At 47.2% G+C, this 16,670-nt stretch overlaps 1 protein-coding gene across 2 annotated transcripts in view; it reads left to right on the top strand.

The window, feature by feature from the left end:
* furinb (furin (paired basic amino acid cleaving enzyme) b) overlaps positions 1-15,703 on the top strand; it is a 78,279-nt gene extending 62,576 nt beyond the window's left edge. For both annotated transcript variants that reach the window (XM_031565150.2, XM_031565151.2), the window contains exons 9-16: positions 1,887-2,099; positions 4,307-4,407; positions 9,011-9,114; positions 9,363-9,480; positions 10,001-10,180; positions 11,094-11,218; positions 11,617-11,745; positions 13,362-15,703. In XM_031565150.2, coding sequence (XP_031421010.1) covers positions 1,887-2,099; positions 4,307-4,407; positions 9,011-9,114; positions 9,363-9,480; positions 10,001-10,180; positions 11,094-11,218; positions 11,617-11,745; positions 13,362-14,041 — 1,650 coding nt within the window. In that variant the 3' untranslated portion in view covers positions 14,042-15,703. The remainder of the gene's footprint in view (positions 1-1,886; positions 2,100-4,306; positions 4,408-9,010; positions 9,115-9,362; positions 9,481-10,000; positions 10,181-11,093; positions 11,219-11,616; positions 11,746-13,361) is intronic.
* Positions 15,704-16,670: the final 967 nt, after the last annotated feature.

Genomic DNA, 16,670 nt, shown 5'->3' with positions numbered 1-16,670 from the left:
CTTTGCCGATATGGTAAAAGCTACCAGGTGAAATCATTTTTTATCCCTTCTGACCATGCTATTCCTCCAATAGAGATTTTGGTTTGATATAAAGATTAGCGTTGAAATGGTTTCATTTTATGTAATATTTCATTTTGTGCCTTATTTATGTTGCAGTTGGATTTGGTTGGGAGTGTAACTTAAAAGACTTCAGCTGTATGAGGCCTGCTGCTTTGCTTTGCACAGTTGCCTTTGATAGGCTTGTAATGGCCAATGCATGTTGGATGTCTATCAATCAAAGACATGTTAGTTGCTAAATGAGTGTGCCTTTGGGATGACAAACAGCACTGTGCTCATCATATCTTTCATTCAGCCTTAGCCTGAATATTTTATGGCCAGACTAGTGTGCTGTGGAGGCTAGAGAACAGGGTATAGATGTTTACTAGCCGAAAGGCAGGATAGAAATGTTTCTTATTCAGTTCAATAGACATTACATCAATGTTTTAGATTTCCTCTCAGCACAATGTATCCCTCATTGTCCCAGAGAAACGTAGTACTTCTCCTACATGTGCTGTGTTTGCGTCTGGTCACCCTCTACGTGAGCCAGGGAGAGTGGGCTGGCTTTGGTGGAGAGCCTTTAATCCTGCGGCTGACTGTCGGGAGACTCCACGCTCTGAGCTCCACACCGAGCAGGAAGGGCTGGAATTAATGACCACGCTGGGGAACATGAATGAAAAGCATTTCTTCTCTCTCTCTCGCACTCTCTATCTCTCTCGCACTCTCTCTCTCTGTTTCTCTCTCTCTCTCTTTCTCTGTGTCTCTCTACCTCTATCTGTTACTCTGTTTGTCTCTGATTCTTGCTCTCAGTGTTCTCTATTTCTCTCAGTCTCTCTCTCTCTCTCTCTCTCTCTCTCTCTCCCTCTCTCTCTCTCTCTCTTTCTCTCTCTCTCTCTCTCTACTGGCACCAGCCTTAAGCATCCCACTGAGGCGTAGTAGGGGAAGGAGAAAAGGACATCAGTCGCACCTGATGAATAGTGTTTATTAGTCCTCTGCCCCTGTGAGGACATCTGTGTGTGTGTGTGCGCGCGCGTGTGTGTGTGTGTGTATGTGTGTGTGCGGAGCTTGGCAGCGTGCAGAAGCCTCCACCAGAAAGAGCATCAGAGGCGGGGAATTATCGTCTAATTACTGCATGTATGCCTCCAGACAAGACCTCGTAAAACAACACAGTGTCCATGCTGAATGGATTATCTTTGAACCATAACTGAGTTGATTGTGCCAGAACCAAGCTCAACTGATTAGCAATCCTTGGTTATGAGAGACAAAACAGCCGTGACAGCAGGTGATTCCATCGTTGGAGATTGAAAAGGAGGAATAATTAGCATGTGAAATATCAAGGTAGATGGCAGGGAAATAGCTCACATGCCCGTGTGTGTCGTGTTGTTTACTGGGTATCAGGATAGTGTGTGTGTGTTTGCGTGCGTGCGTGCTTGCATGAGTGCGTGAGATTCTTCACTGATTGTGTCTGTTTAATGATGTGTTAGTGTGTTTTTCTCTTCTCCCCTGATTTTTCTATTCATTATTGCATGGCGTAAGAAGAGTGAAGATTCCCAAGAGACCCTTAACAGAATCATTTTGAAACAAACCCATCAGCTATGGGCAGCTAATTCACTTTGTGGTTTAATTCATTAATTGAAAAGCGGCCTACAAACCGACTGCACTGAAAATGAGTTGTGATAATTATGCTAGAACAGATGGGTTGCATGCATGGCAGCTTTTGGGTGTGAATTATTTAGACACTGTAGTTCTTCAGATCAACATGTATGTTCCTGCAGCATTGTTGTTTTTAACCCTTTCTCTATGTGTGTGTGTGTGTGTGTGTGTGTGTGTGTGTGTGTGTGTCTCTGCAGGGCCGTGGCGGGCTGGGCTCCATCTTTGTGTGGGCGTCGGGGAATGGTGGTCGGGAGAGAGACAGCTGTAACTGCGACGGCTACACCAACAGCATCTACACCCTGTCCATCAGCAGCACCACCCAGATGGGCCGAGTGCCCTGGTACAGCGAAGCCTGCTCCTCCACCCTGGCCACCACGTACAGCAGCGGAGGAACAGACGAGAAACAGATAGTGAGTCACACACACACACACACACACACACACACACACACACACACACACACACACACACAGACACACACACACACACAGACACAGACACAGTCTTGTGCACAAAAGTGTAATCTGCATACAACACTCATAAACTCATAAACTCTCATAAACATGTAATTTGCGTACACACACACATGTAGCATGCATACACATGCATAGCTACACGAACAGATATACACACACACTCTCTCACACACACACAACCAAACACACACACACACACACGTGCCTCGTGATATCCTAGCCTATTTGTCCATCCTAGTCATTATACCCAACAGCTAGAGAGAAGACAAGAAACAGATAATGAGTCACATTCCCTGTGGTAAACACACACACACACACACACACACACACACACACACACACACACACACACACACACACACACACACACACACTAGGGATGCAGTGCGTGTCTGTGTGTGGCTGTTTATTTCCCTACATTAACCTCAGCTGCAGGGTGCCAGAACAGCAGGGTCACACAGAGAGAAAGTCGCTTTAAGATAACCTTCAGAAGGTCTCTACAGACGCCCAGCAGAGAGAGAGAGAGAGAGAGAGAGAGAGAGAGAGAGAGAGAGAGAGAGAGAGAGAGAGAGAGAGAGAGAGAGAGAGAGAGAGAGAGAGAGAGAGAAAGAGAGAGAGAGAGAGAGAGAGAGAGAGAGAGAGAGAGAGAGAGAGAGAGAGAGTGTGAGAACGTGGCCCTGTGTGTGTACTGGGGGTAACAACTGTGTGCTAGCGGCCGTTTGGATGAGCTCATCTCCTGTGGATGGCTGCTGTGTCAGAGTGAGTGATGGCAATGGCGGTGTGTCTGAGAGGTCACGCAGATTTACGAGCCGATTCACACCGGACACTCCGTCTCCCTCTGACACCCCGTAATGTTCCCAATAAAATAAATGTGTGTCTTTTATTCACCCCGCTATCATCTCCCCCTGCTCACGTACACTTACCCGTACTATTACAGTGTGTGTGTTGTGTGTACGCATAACTGTGTGTGTTTGGGGAGTCCATCTTCTCATTCTCATCCACTAACCCCTAGTGTGTGTGTGTGTGTGTGTGTGTGTGTGTGTGCACGTCTGTGTGTGTTCCATCTATTTTAACATCGATCCTCTATATGAATGTCAGATGGCTGATTCCATTGCTCTGGGCTGGTTATTTCATCAGCTAGGTGCCCCAGAATCCCATATCTGTGTGTGTGTGTGTGTGTGTGTGTGTGTGTCCACGTGTGTGCATGCGTGTGTGCCTGCGCGCGTGTGTGTGCATATGCCCTGTGCGTGTGTGTGTGTGTGTGTGTGAGGTGAGGGTAAGTGCGTCAGTCCTAAGGGATATAGGCAGGAAGATATGTATGAGCTTCCTCTGCTGCTGATATTAATCAGGACCTTAGAGACCTGGACTGCCAGCTGTCAGTCAAACAGCATGATGGGACAGCTGGAAGGCCCTGGGCTCTGCCACTCTCGCACACACACACACACACACAAACACACACACTAACTCAGATACACACACATATGCACAAACACACACACACACTAACTCAGATAAACACACACTCACAGACACACAAACTCAGATACACACACACACATGCACAATCACACACACACACTAACTCAGTTACACACACACACTCACACACACAAACTCAGATACACATGCGTAAACACACACACACACACAATAACTCAGACTGACACACACATACATGCACAAAGAGTGGACAGACACACATACACAGACAGACAGACAGACAGACAGACACCAGACAGACACATTCACACTGTCTTAAGCACGTTTTATAGTAAACATGCATACACACATATATACATACCCAGTCTCTGACATTTGTTAACCCCCACACATATGCATACACACACACACACACACACACACACACACACACACACACTCACTGATACACCGTCCTTCCTCCACCCTTTTCTCTGCTCTTCCACCCACACACACTAAGCACTGCTCTAACTCTCTCTAGCCCTCATCTGACCACTCCTCCTGTGTATGTGTGTGTGTGTGTGAGTGTGTGTGTGTATGTGTGTGTGCGTGTGTGCGTTTATGTGCTCAAACCTTTCTCTCTCTCAACTGACCCTTCCTCTTGTGTGTGTGTGTGTGTGTGTGTGTGTGTGTGTGTGTGTGTGTGTGTGTGTGCGTTGCAGGTGACGACAGATTTGCATCAGAAGTGTACTGACTCCCACACAGGCACCTCAGCCTCTGCTCCGCTGGCTGCTGGAGTCATCGCACTCGCTCTGGAGGCCAAGTGAGTCACACACACCCACACACTCACACACTCACACACTCACACACCCACACACACACACACTCACACACACACACACACACACACTCACACACACATGCATAAATGTATGAAGATCATACACATACACACAGTCTGTCGGAAAACATATTTGCTCTCACTACACACACACACACACACACAGACACACACACCAAACCATCACATTAGCACACACTACACGTAGAACCTAACATGCGCACACACACACACACATGCACACATGCACACACACACACACACACACATACACACCATGACTATCCAGCATCTTTACTAGTCATTAGTAAATGGCACTGCTCGTGGTGCTCTGCATGGGCTCGTCCCTTCCCCTCCACGGTGGAGACACAAAAGAGCGGGAGCGTGAAGGGAAGGGAAGATGAACGAAATGAAACAGAGAGAGAAAAAGATCAGGGACAGAACAGAGGCGGGACTGGAGAGTGAGCAGAGAGAGAGAGAAAAACAAAGAATAGAGAGGAGGTAGAGCCAGAGGGGGGGGGGGGGTGGGTGGTGTGCCATAGATGGGGGGGGGGGGGGGGGGTGCCAGAGATGGGGGGGGGGGGGGGGGGGTATAGTACATATGAGAGCAAGGGAGAGAGATGAAGAATAGAGAAGAGAGAGGAATAAAGGACATAGGAGAGAGAGGGCGAGAAAAAGAGAGAGACAAAGAAGAATATGTGAGAGGGAGAGAGCCATATAAGGACAATGACATATAAGGGAGAGAAAGCGAGAGAGAGAGAAGAGAGAGAGAGAGAGAAGGGGAACAGGAGAGGGAGGCTGTGCAGAGCCCAGGCGTCTGGGTGACGGTGGAGCACGGCGCGAGCGCTGGGCTCCCTTAATGAGGCTTTAATGTTGGGGGACACGGAGATCATCCCGAGACAGCCGCCCCACCTCAACTCATTAGCCCTGCCCTCCTGCCAAACAACCCAACAGCTCTGCGCAGGGAGGGAGAGAGGGAGAGAGGGAGAGGGAGAGAGAGAGAGAGGGAGAGAGAGAGAGAGAGAGAGAGAGAGAGAGAGAGAGAGAGAGGGAAAGAAGGAGAGAGGGGGAGAGAGAGAGAGAGAGAGGCTGAGATAAAGGACATATGATAGAGAAAGGCAGGCAGACAGAGAGAGAGACAGAGGCTGAGATAAAGGACATATGATGGAGAAAGGGACAGACAGAGACTGAGCTAAAGGACATATGATGGAGAAAGGGACAGACAGAGACTGAGCTAAAGGACATGATAGGGAAAGGGACAGAGAGAGAGAGACAGAGGCTGAGATAAAGGACGTATGATAGAGAAAGGGACAGGGAGATCTATAGAGATAACAAGTTTGTGTGCTTTGGTGTGCAGACACAACTCACTGTCCTTTATTGGAGGATAAAATGATGGATGTAGGTGAAGGAATGTGAGAATTACAGACTACCTTGAAAGCCTACTGTGTGCAGAGCTGCCTTGGTAAGAATTCAAGACAAGGAGACAACCTCATTAGGGTGTGAGTTCAAAGGAGCCTTCTCTAGTCGGGGAAAGGAGAGATAGATAGTGTTGTTTGTGTCGGGATATACAATTTTGAACAAAATGAGAAAAAAAACAATGTCAGTAAAGAAAAATGTTCCAAAGTCAAAGAGCAAACAGGCAGAAAGTCACAGTCAAGGAGAGAGTGCTGTTTGCCGGCACGTGCATGTACGTGTGTGTGTGTCTGTCTGTCTGTCTGTCTGTCTGTGTGTGTGTGTGTGTGTGTGTGTGTGTGTGTGTGTGTGTGTGTGTGTGTGTGTGTGTGTGTGTGTGTGTGTGTGTGTCTGTTGGGAAAAGTGGGGGGTGTTAAATGTGGCGTTTCTATTTCTGTCCAGAGTTTTGCGGAGCAGTAAGCTCCAGTGATTCATGGTTTGATTATCTTTGCCAGCGGAACTCTGCTCAGATGAGCAGAACGAAAAACCTTCCCTCTCTCTCCTTTTCTCTCTCTCTCTCTCTCTCTCTCTCATTTACTACCCTGCTCTTTCTCTTAGCGATCTCTTTCCACCTCAGTACCCCTACCCACTTTCTCAGCCTCACTGTCTCTCTCTCTCTCTCACACACACACATACACATACACAAACACACACACACACATGGTGCTGTGTGCTGTGAGGAATTTGGTCCACAGATGTCCCCTGTGTGTTGTTGGCAAGTAAATCAGACGCAGGTCTTTGCGAAGGAGCTCTGCTCTGCTCACTGAAGGTGACTTACCTACCGCAGCACTGTGATGGAGTGAGAGACTGACTCCCCACCTGTTTGTGTGTGTGTGTCTGTGTGCGTACGTGCATGCGTGCGTGCGTGTGTGTGTGTGTGTGTGTGCGCGCGTGTGCATGCGCACGTGCCATTGTCTGTATACGTGTGTGCGTGACTGAGAGAGTGTTTGTCTGTCTGTGTGTGTGAGTGAGGTTCAGGTGGCCTTTGGTTGCGTGATGCGGTAGGTTATGTGTAGCATTTGTGTTTGAGAATGTTCAGTGATGTTTGCCAAAGGGTTTGTGGAATGTGTGTGTGTGTGTGTGTATGTGTGTGTGTGTGTGAAAGAGAGATGGTGTTTTTAGCCAGGTATTAGATTGGCCTGTCCCCTTTCTGTCATTTATTTTAGTTCACTTGATGAATATTTAACCAGGGACCGGGGAAGCAAATGATTAATTAGTCAAGAATGCAGAATGCAGAATGCAGAATGCATTAGTGAACCGTAAAAGTGTTTGCTGTGCATCTGAAGACGAGCACACGTGAAGCGTCTAGGCGCCAGGCATGAATTTTAATATATTACCCCTACCGCAGGACACTCTGTGCAAACACGTTTCTGCCTTAAAATGAATAGTCTGTAAAACAAAACATTTAACACCCATTAACATGCACATTTGAATTTGAGTGACATTCTGAAGAGAAAAAAGGAATTGCCCTGGAAATATTCTAAGTCCCAGGGGAAGCTGTTAAACTTGATGCATTATATTTGATGCCATGATGACAAGGGGGCGTTACCTGACTCGCTCTCACACACACACACACACACACTCTATCTTCATCACTCTTTCCCTCCCTAACTCCCTCTCTCTCTCCCTCCCTCCCTCCCTCTCTCTCTCTCTCCCTTCCTCTCTCTGTTTCTGTCTCTGTTTGACATATGTCTCATTCAGCTCGGCTGAAGTGCAGAGGCTCACAGAGTAGGAGGGGCAGTGTTAGTCTGAGGGCAGCCATTATCAGACTGCAATCAGATCGTTATCATGCAGCACTGGAAGCCCCTGTTGCTCAGACTAGGAGGGAGAAAAAGCTGCTCGACTGCGTTAACTTTGAGAGCGCTAACTTAACAGTGAAGAAACCACAACACGTTTTTGCCAGACAGAAATGTTGTGAGCAGCACTGTTTGATCTTGTTTTGTTGTAGCAGGTGGCTATTGTGGCACAGTGTTACTTAGCAACAGTCACAAGTGAAGTCACATTCATTTATATCACACATTTAACAACAGCAGGAGTTGGACCAAAGTGCTCTCCAATCAAAGGGAATCAATTGACAATAAAAAATAAACAAGAATAAAAAAGCAACAACACATAAAGCCACATAAGGTGAAAGAATGAGCAAGAATGAAGTGAAACTAAAAAAATGAACACCATATTGAAAAATAAATAAACACAGAATAACATATAGTTATATACTTATTTTATACTTTATATTAACCATGTAAAGACTGACACATCCAATTTACATATAATTTACATATATCATTTTTTTTTTATCGTAGTTGATACATCAGGCCTTTATGGCAATTTATTGATCACAAAAAAATGTCAATACATTTGGAACATTTTGGTATGAAATATTACTAATAATACAATATTGAGTCATTATAAATGTCTTCAATACAGTACATTTTATATTATAATATTAGTAACAAGGCCCACTGGGGCACCAAACATGAATGTTAAAATCTCCAACAATTAAAATTCTAACCATGGTCAGTAGAGGAGTAACCAAACCTCAAAAGTTGGGCTGTACACCAAAGTACAGAGACATGGTTTATAGTCCAACAGATTTTCAGAAGCTGGAGCTTAAGGCTAGTGGAGGAAGTGGCAGTTGATTGACGGCATCGGACGTGCTTTTTAAAAACCGTTGATCTTGCTGGACTAAAAAAAGGTAATCCAGTGGACAAGGCTCAGACAGCAAACATGAGTCAGCCTCATAGCCAAGCGTCAGTCTCTCACTAACACACAAGAGTTAATTATGCTGTCAGCCCTCCAGTTTCTCTTTTACTTATTTGTCATATTGTCTACAGTTTTGCAGTCAGGTCTGTATTTCTAGCTTAGTGTTAATTATGTGTTCTGGCTGAAAAACCTAATTAAAAAGAAAGTTATTAATAACACAACTCAGAACTAATGACAGGCTTTGTCCACATTAAAAAGGTAGCGATGCTGCATTAACTGTCTTGGAGTGTGGTCACTAAATGTGTGTGTGTGTGTGTGTGTGTGTGTGTGTGTGTGTGTGTGTGTGTGTGTGTGTGTGTGTGTGTGTGTGTGTGTGTGTGTGTGTGTGTGTGTGTGTGTGTGTGTGTGTGTGTGTGTGTGTTGTCTCCAGTATGAACCTGACTTGGAGGGACATGCAGCACCTGGTGGTGCACACCTCACAACCCGCCCACCTCATCGCCAATGACTGGAGGACCAATGGGGTCGGCCGCAGAGGTAGGACAGCAACCTCATTGGCTGAATGGTTCTATGTGCGGGTTGGTTCTAAGTCCCCCGTGTGCTCCGATTAGGATTATTAGTTCATCTGTTATTTACATTTGAGTCCTAGGCATCATCATATTTTGTGTTTCTCTCTCTCCTTCTGTGTGTGTGTGTTTGTATGTATGTGTCTTTGTGTGTTTGTGTGTGTGGTGTGTGTGTGTGTGTGTGTGTGTGTGTGGGGTGTGTGTGTGGTGTGTGTGTAGTGAGCCATTCGTATGGCTACGGGCTGCTGGATGCCAGTGCCATTGTGGCTCTGGCTCAGAACTGGACCAGCATTGGACCCCAGCACCAGTGCACCATTCACCTGCTGTCTGAGTCCAGGTAACACACACACACACACACACACACACACACACACACATATACATGTACATGCAAACACAAACAAACCCCCACCCTTTGTCTCTCTCTCGCTCACACACACAGTCTCACTCTCTCATACACATACACACAGCATGCGGTTTAGTAGCATCAGCCGCCCTACATGTTTATGCTGATATCAGCTATTATAATAACACACCCCAGTGTCACAGCTCTAGCGTGAAACTCAACATATGTTGACCTGCTCTGATATCCAGTGTGACTATTGCCACTGACGCTTGTATACTAACTCTACTGTGCATGTGTCATGTGCATCTGTGTCATGTGCATCTGTGTCATGTGCATCTGTGTCATGTGTGTGTGTGTGTGTGTGTGTGTGTGTGTCTGTGCGTGTGTGTGTGTGTGCGTGTGTGCGTGTGTGTGTGTGTGCGCGCGTGTGTGTGTGTGTGTGTGTGTGTGTGTGTGTGTGTGTGTGTGTGTGTGTGTGTGTGTGTGTGTGTGTGCGCGCGCGCCTGTGCAGGGAGTTCCAGGCGCCGCTGGTGTTCAGTAAGAGTGTGGACGCATGCTCAGGGCAGGCTGAGTTTGTGAGCTCCCTGGAGCACGTTCAGGCACGCCTCACTCTCTCCTACAAGCACAGAGGCAACCTGGCCATCCATCTCATCAGCCCACTGGGGACCCGCTCCACACTGCTGCATCCCAGGTAGCAGACACACACACACACACACACACACACACACACCGCAACACAACACAAACAAACAAAATACACACTCATACACACACACACATATGTACACAAACATACCCACAAGCAAAAACATACAAATACACAGGAAATTCACACTCACACACACATACGGACACACTGGAAGAAAAACACATACACATACACACACACACACACACACACACACACACACACACACACACACACACACACACACACACACACACACACACACACTCAGTCTAGGCACATATAAAATACCTGTATACCAATGAACATAAAGACACTCTCAAACTCCCAAATTGTCACATTTTCCCTGAGGCTGTAAGCGAAGGTGGCAAACTTGTTCTTTCAGTCACACACACACTATCGTTAGGACTGTGTACACAAAGAGCCCTAAGGAGAAACACACACGCAGACACACATCTGATTAGCCTGCTGGGTTTAAGATATGCTACTGATTCCCACACAAGAGTCTACACACACACACACACACGCACGGCCAATCATCTCTTTACTTCCAAATTCCAGACACATACACACATTCTCGCAATTGCCCATGCACAGAATTGATACTGCTGTCACTTTGTCTAAACATTTACACCACACACACATTGTAACACACAAACACACACAAACACACACACACACACACACTACGCATCTCTTCAGCTCTCAGAAAGCATTCCCTACGTTACTGCCCTTCAGAGTAACACACATACACACATAAACTCACTCCACACACTACGGACTTCAGCAAACCCTTGGGAGCATTCATCATTTTCCTGTCGCCCAAATACTATACACACACACACACACACACACACACACAAACTCACGCCCTCTCTCTGCTCTGTGTGTGTGTGTGTGTGTGTGTGTGGTGCAGGCCCCAGGACACGTCCTCTGAGGGCTTTAAGGACTGGGCTTTCATGACTACACACTGCTGGGACGAGGACCCCCGTGGGGAGTGGACCATGGAGATCCAGGATGCCTCAGGACTCAGTAACTATGGTAACTATCCAGCCCCCTCCCGCTGGACTGAGAGAGACGGCTCAGAGTGCACAATGCATTCGGAAAGTTTTCAGACCCTTTCTAGTTTTCCGCATTTTTTTATATTTCAGACTTAAAATGAATTCAGTGCATTATTTTTTCTCATCAATCTACACACAATACACAACGACAAAGCAAAAACTGTCCCTCCCTCTCTCTCTCTTTCATTCTCTGTCTGTATCTTTCATGGACTCTCACTCCCCCCATCTCACTACCTCTCTAACTCACCCTCTCTCTCTCTCCCTCTTTCTCTCCTTCTCTCTCTCTCTCCTTCTCTCTCTCTCTCTCTCTCTCTCTCTCTCTCCTCTCTCTCTCTTTCACTATCTATCTCTCTCTCTCCTTCTCTCTCTCATTCTCAGGTATGCTGTCTCAGCTCACCCTGGTTCTGTATGGTAGTGGTTCTAGTGCTGCTGACCCGGCCGTGTCTGAGCTCAGTCGCCCGTCCAACAACAGCTGCAAGACCTTCGACCCGCAGCAGATCTGCATCGGTGAGACACACACACACACACACACACACACACACGCTTGTTTCAGTATTAGAGTCTCAAACACACACAGATTCACCTCCACACTCTTCCCCTTCAGAATCATTCAGACACTCCTGCTTCCTTGAAGAACTTCCTGGCTTTTAAGGGCTTTGCTCTTTGAGAGCGTATAGTGTATACTGTAGTAGTCATGTTACATACCCAGCTACTCTCCTAGCTCGTTACACCTAAGATGCTCTCAAAAGGACAGAGACGTGTGTGTGTGTGTGTGTGTTTAAGAAAACAAAACAAATGTAACTCAAATGGTTTGGCACCTGATGGACCCCCCAGAGAGATGAGGCATACTTTCTTTCCCACCAAAGGATGGCGTTCTCCAGTGTTTCTCATCAGTCTTGACGCACACACAGAAAGCCCACACAGTTTCAAAGCTTTCGGTTCTGTTCAGTTTTGTTTGTTTAGGTTTTTTTGGGGGTATTTGAATCTTTTTTTTTTAATTAAATACTGGCTGGTGCTTCCAACCCACAGTATTCCTGTGGGGTTTGTCTGAATGCAATGGCGTGTGATTCACTTCTCACGGCGTGGCTACCGGTATTTTGCTCGCTTGAAACCAAAAACCTGCTGTGGAGACAAGCAGCCCTCCAGACGGATCAGCCTTAGAAAACCCTCCTTTTCAGAGTACCTCAACAACACCATACTTATTTTCCATACAAAGGAACAACTTCTACGACAGCAACTCTATCCATACCTCACCACCTGTTCATTGCAATGAACCGGATAGTCGCACCCCTACGGAGGGACCGTCAGCCACACACATAAGAACGCAGCAGGGGCCAGTCAGTTATTAAACTTAAGAAATAAACAATATAAACGCAAGTGTAAGTGTGCTTATGTGTGTATATACAGTACGTACACGTAACGTCATCAGTCAGCACATGACGGGTCTGTGGGTTGCGCCATGACAACTACACTTAAGTACTCCACTTCCTCGTAGTCCCCCTTGTCATCATTATCTGAGTCAACACCGCAGCTCTTATCATCTGCTCTTCCCGCCCCCTCCTTTACTGCGCTGAGGATGAGCGTGAGCGTGAGCGTGAGCATGAATATGGATCAGGGTTAGCGTGGCGGAGATAGGGCAGCGGTGCGAGCATTGCATTAGCCATATACGTATCCCGAGCAGCGGAGAGCACAGTCTCAGACTTCCTGATCAGGCTTCAGTTCAGCTGTTTATCTCTGGGTGTGCAATTTTTTTTGTTCGAATCAACGTCTGACTGCATTTCTGCTCAGTGTGTTTATTACCATGCGGCATGTGTGCACATGTGCATGGGAGCGTGTCTGTTCAATAATCGCAGCGCTCAAGTGTGCGTGTGTGTGCGTGTGTGTGTGTGTGTGATACTCTACACAGTGCAAAGCTGTTCTACTTCATTTCAGAAGACACTGAGACGTATCATGAGTTAATATATGTGCGTGTGTGTGTGTCTGTCCGAGCGTAAGTCTGCATGTGTGTTTGTTTGATTGTGTGTGTCTGTGACACTCTACACAGTGTAGAGCTGTTGTACTTAATATTTCAGATGACACCATTTCATGAGCTAATATCTGTGTGTGTGTGTGTGTTCCTTTAGAGTGCAGCCCAGGCTTCTCGCTCTTCCTGCAGGGCTGTGTGAAGGTGTGTCCACCGGGCTTCAGCTCAGGCCTGCAGCAGCTCAACCTGTCGCTGGAAAGCTGGGTGGAGCAGTCGTCGGTGCAGGCCTGCCTGCCCTGCCACCCGTCCTGCCTTACCTGCTCCGGCCCCGGCCCCTCCGACTGCTTCTCCTGCCCCACGCACAGCCACCTGCTCCTGGGCTCCTGCCTCAACCAGAGCCCCATCCAGCGCAAGTCCCCCAGCGGCCCGGCGTCACCTCTAGTGGAAGAGGAGGGGGAGGTGGTGGAGGAAGGAGTCGGGAGAGGGCAGGTGGTGCCGATCCCTCCCAAGCCGCCCAATCACCTGCCCGTTCTGGTGGGTGTGCTCAGCTGTGCCTTCATACTGGCCACCATCGCCGGCGTCTTCCTGCTGCTGCAGTCGCGCTCCTCTAGTGCGCCCTGTGGCCGGAGGACTAAATTGCCCTCCCTGGCATCGGCGGGGGAGGGCCTTCGCGCCGGTCTGGGGTTGGGGGGGCGAGACAGGGGGGCGAGGGTGTCCTACAGGGGTATTCCCACTGTGTGGGTGGACGAGGAGCTGGCCGATGGCTCAGAGTCGGAGAACGAGGAATTCGACTGCCAGAGCGAGAGGATGGCCTTCATCAGGACTCAGAGCTCTCTGTAGCACGCTGCACTCTGCCTCACACCCTCCTCACCCTCACCCTCACATGTGCGCCGCACACCTCTCAAAGTCTCCCCCTTAGATTCTGACCCTCTGCCATCTCCCACTGAGTCTCTCTGTTTCATCCAAATGCACTCTCTTTCTATCTCTTTCTCTCTCTCTCTCTTCCCTTCTAGCTTGTTCTGTGTCTGTGTGTTGTGGATGAGCAGAGAGGGAGGAGGCTGGGAGAATGGAGAGGTCTGACCTGACAATGCTGGGTCTCTGTCAGCAGCAGGGCGGTTACCGCCCTCAGATGGATATCCTTGGGGGGCACGCAAAGCTCAGTAGCAGGTGTGAGTGTATGTGATGGAGGAAGAGAGAGAGAGAGAGAGAGAGGGAAGGCGAGAAGGAGCACGACCTACGCTGAATGTTTGATCAGACGAGCTTCTCTGTGGCCTCAATTTCCTCGTTTTTACTCGCTGCGTTCTATGCTTTATGAGGGGTGTACACACAAGGAGGGCTTGTGTGTGAGTGCAGGTGTGTGTGTGTGTGTGTGTGTGTGTGTGTGTGTGTGTGTGTGTGTGTGTGTGTGTGTGTGGTTTTCTCAAGACTAAGAGATGAACCCAAGGGCTGTAACCGTTTGCACTAGTTCAGAGAGTTCTTAGCGTTGAGGTTATATGCACAGCTGGCTGGGAGGTGCTCTGCTGTTCTTCCTGCTTTAGCCGTATTCAAACACAGCCTACTACATTCACATTTCTTTTTGTTGGCTCCCGCCCATGCCATTTAAGGCTTGGATTCTCTTAATTAGAAAAACCTTGAGGCTTTATTACAGTCATTATTGTCTCACCTTTCAGCATCGTGTCGCAAGCCCAATAGGTATGCGGAGAGCAGGGTATAATTTAGTGATTATACTGTATGTGTGCGTGTGTGTAAGTGCGTGTGTGTGTGTGTGTGTGTGTGTGTGGCTGCTGTGGGATGATAAACAGCGTATGATTCATGAGAAGCAGTGGGAAGCAGCCTTAAAGGATCAGTTGTTAGATAGAGCGAACACACACACACACACACACACACACACACAGCTCATCTCCCAATTATCCAAAACAATGCAGTAGAAAATTCCCCCTGCTTCTCCAGCTGAGTTTCATTGTCTGAAATGTGAGGTATTTACAAGTGCTTTAAAGTTCGCTCTGTACATCAACAGCAATTTTTAGACAACCAAATGTTTTTCTTTACTGTGGCTTTTTGCAATTGCTTTCTCTATAGCATCTCACAGCACACACACTGAGAACATTTTCTTCCTTTCTCTCCAAAGATGCTGTATTGATTTTCAGGTTTGGAGCTAAAACATGTCTGTGAGTTTAATTGTGGCATCAGAGAAGAGAGAGAGAGTGTGTGTGTCTGTGTGTGTGTGTGTGTCTGTGTGTCTGTGTATTTTTCTAAAGGTCGATGCATATCTCTTACGATTGTATCATTGAGCACACAAGAGTAAAAAAAATAAGATCTGTATTTTGTTTGTAGGTGGGTGGGGTGGGGTGGGGTTGGGGGCTATTCCGAGTCACTACAATGAGACATGTTAGCACAAAGCAGCCTATTTTAAGTGTAATACCTTGGATCTGTTTTTTTCTAGCTTTTACTCTATTTAACTGATGTTGATACAATGTATATTAAATTAATTGTTAAGAAACATCAATGTAGTGTTTTGCATCATTTTGGCAAGCTTGCTTATTGCCTTGAGCCGTACACAAAAGAGAAACCAAAGGGAATGATGGGGAGTGAGAGAAACCAAACGAATAACCAAACCAGAGGGATAAAAGGAAAGAGAAGTGGGGTCTCTAATGGTTACACATGGGGTTAGAATATTCAGATCTAACACTCCAGCTGGAATGACCCTGCTTGTCAGTCAGCGTGAGGCCAAGCCAGAGTAGTACTCTACGGAGAGCCTCTTCGCTGCTCATCCATTCACCCAGGGAGCGGAGCGGAGCGGCGCGGCGCGGAGGAAAGAGGTTTTAGCCCCGCCTTTCGGCCACGGGAGGGCTCGGACTGATGGATTCGATTCGCGTTATGGAAATGCGCGTTTAAACTGACATCTATAATTAGCTGCTGGGAGGAATGTGCGCTTATGTTTAGGAGAAACTACATGCCCGGCATCCCAAGCGTATCTCCATCTGTACAAAGGAACAAGAGCATAGGCTACTCATAAATAAACTACATTTCTGTTAGGCATGAAAAACATCAGAGAAGCTAATCTTACACACATAAGTTAATAATACTCTGCGTCACATACAAGTTGATACATACATCAACTTTGGCCTTGACTTAAGTGATGGGTCTTTCCTAACATACTTGTATTACTTTGGTCTGGTGCACCAACTGGGTTATTTTCAGTGAATGGTCCATTACAATGATTTTCTCACAAGAAACGCCTTGGTCATCCCTCCGATATAATGCACCAAAATACAGCATCTTTTATAACCCCCTTGACAGCCATTGCAGTTGCCCTTTCAAATGAAAGCCCAGTCTTGATCCCCATTGTTCAAGACAGAGCTGCTGTTCTCACTAGCGCGTTTCTAGATCAATTCTGTAGCTAAAATCAGAGGGAAAGCGAAGGTGAGGGCTCTAACCTGAAGGCCAACAGATCACCTTGGTAATAAGA

Source organism: Clupea harengus, chromosome 3, assembly GCF_900700415.2.
Source record: "Clupea harengus chromosome 3, Ch_v2.0.2, whole genome shotgun sequence".
NCBI classification, from domain to species: Eukaryota; Metazoa; Chordata; class Actinopteri; order Clupeiformes; family Clupeidae; genus Clupea; species Clupea harengus.
This window is presented reverse-complemented; position numbering and strand designations above follow the sequence as displayed.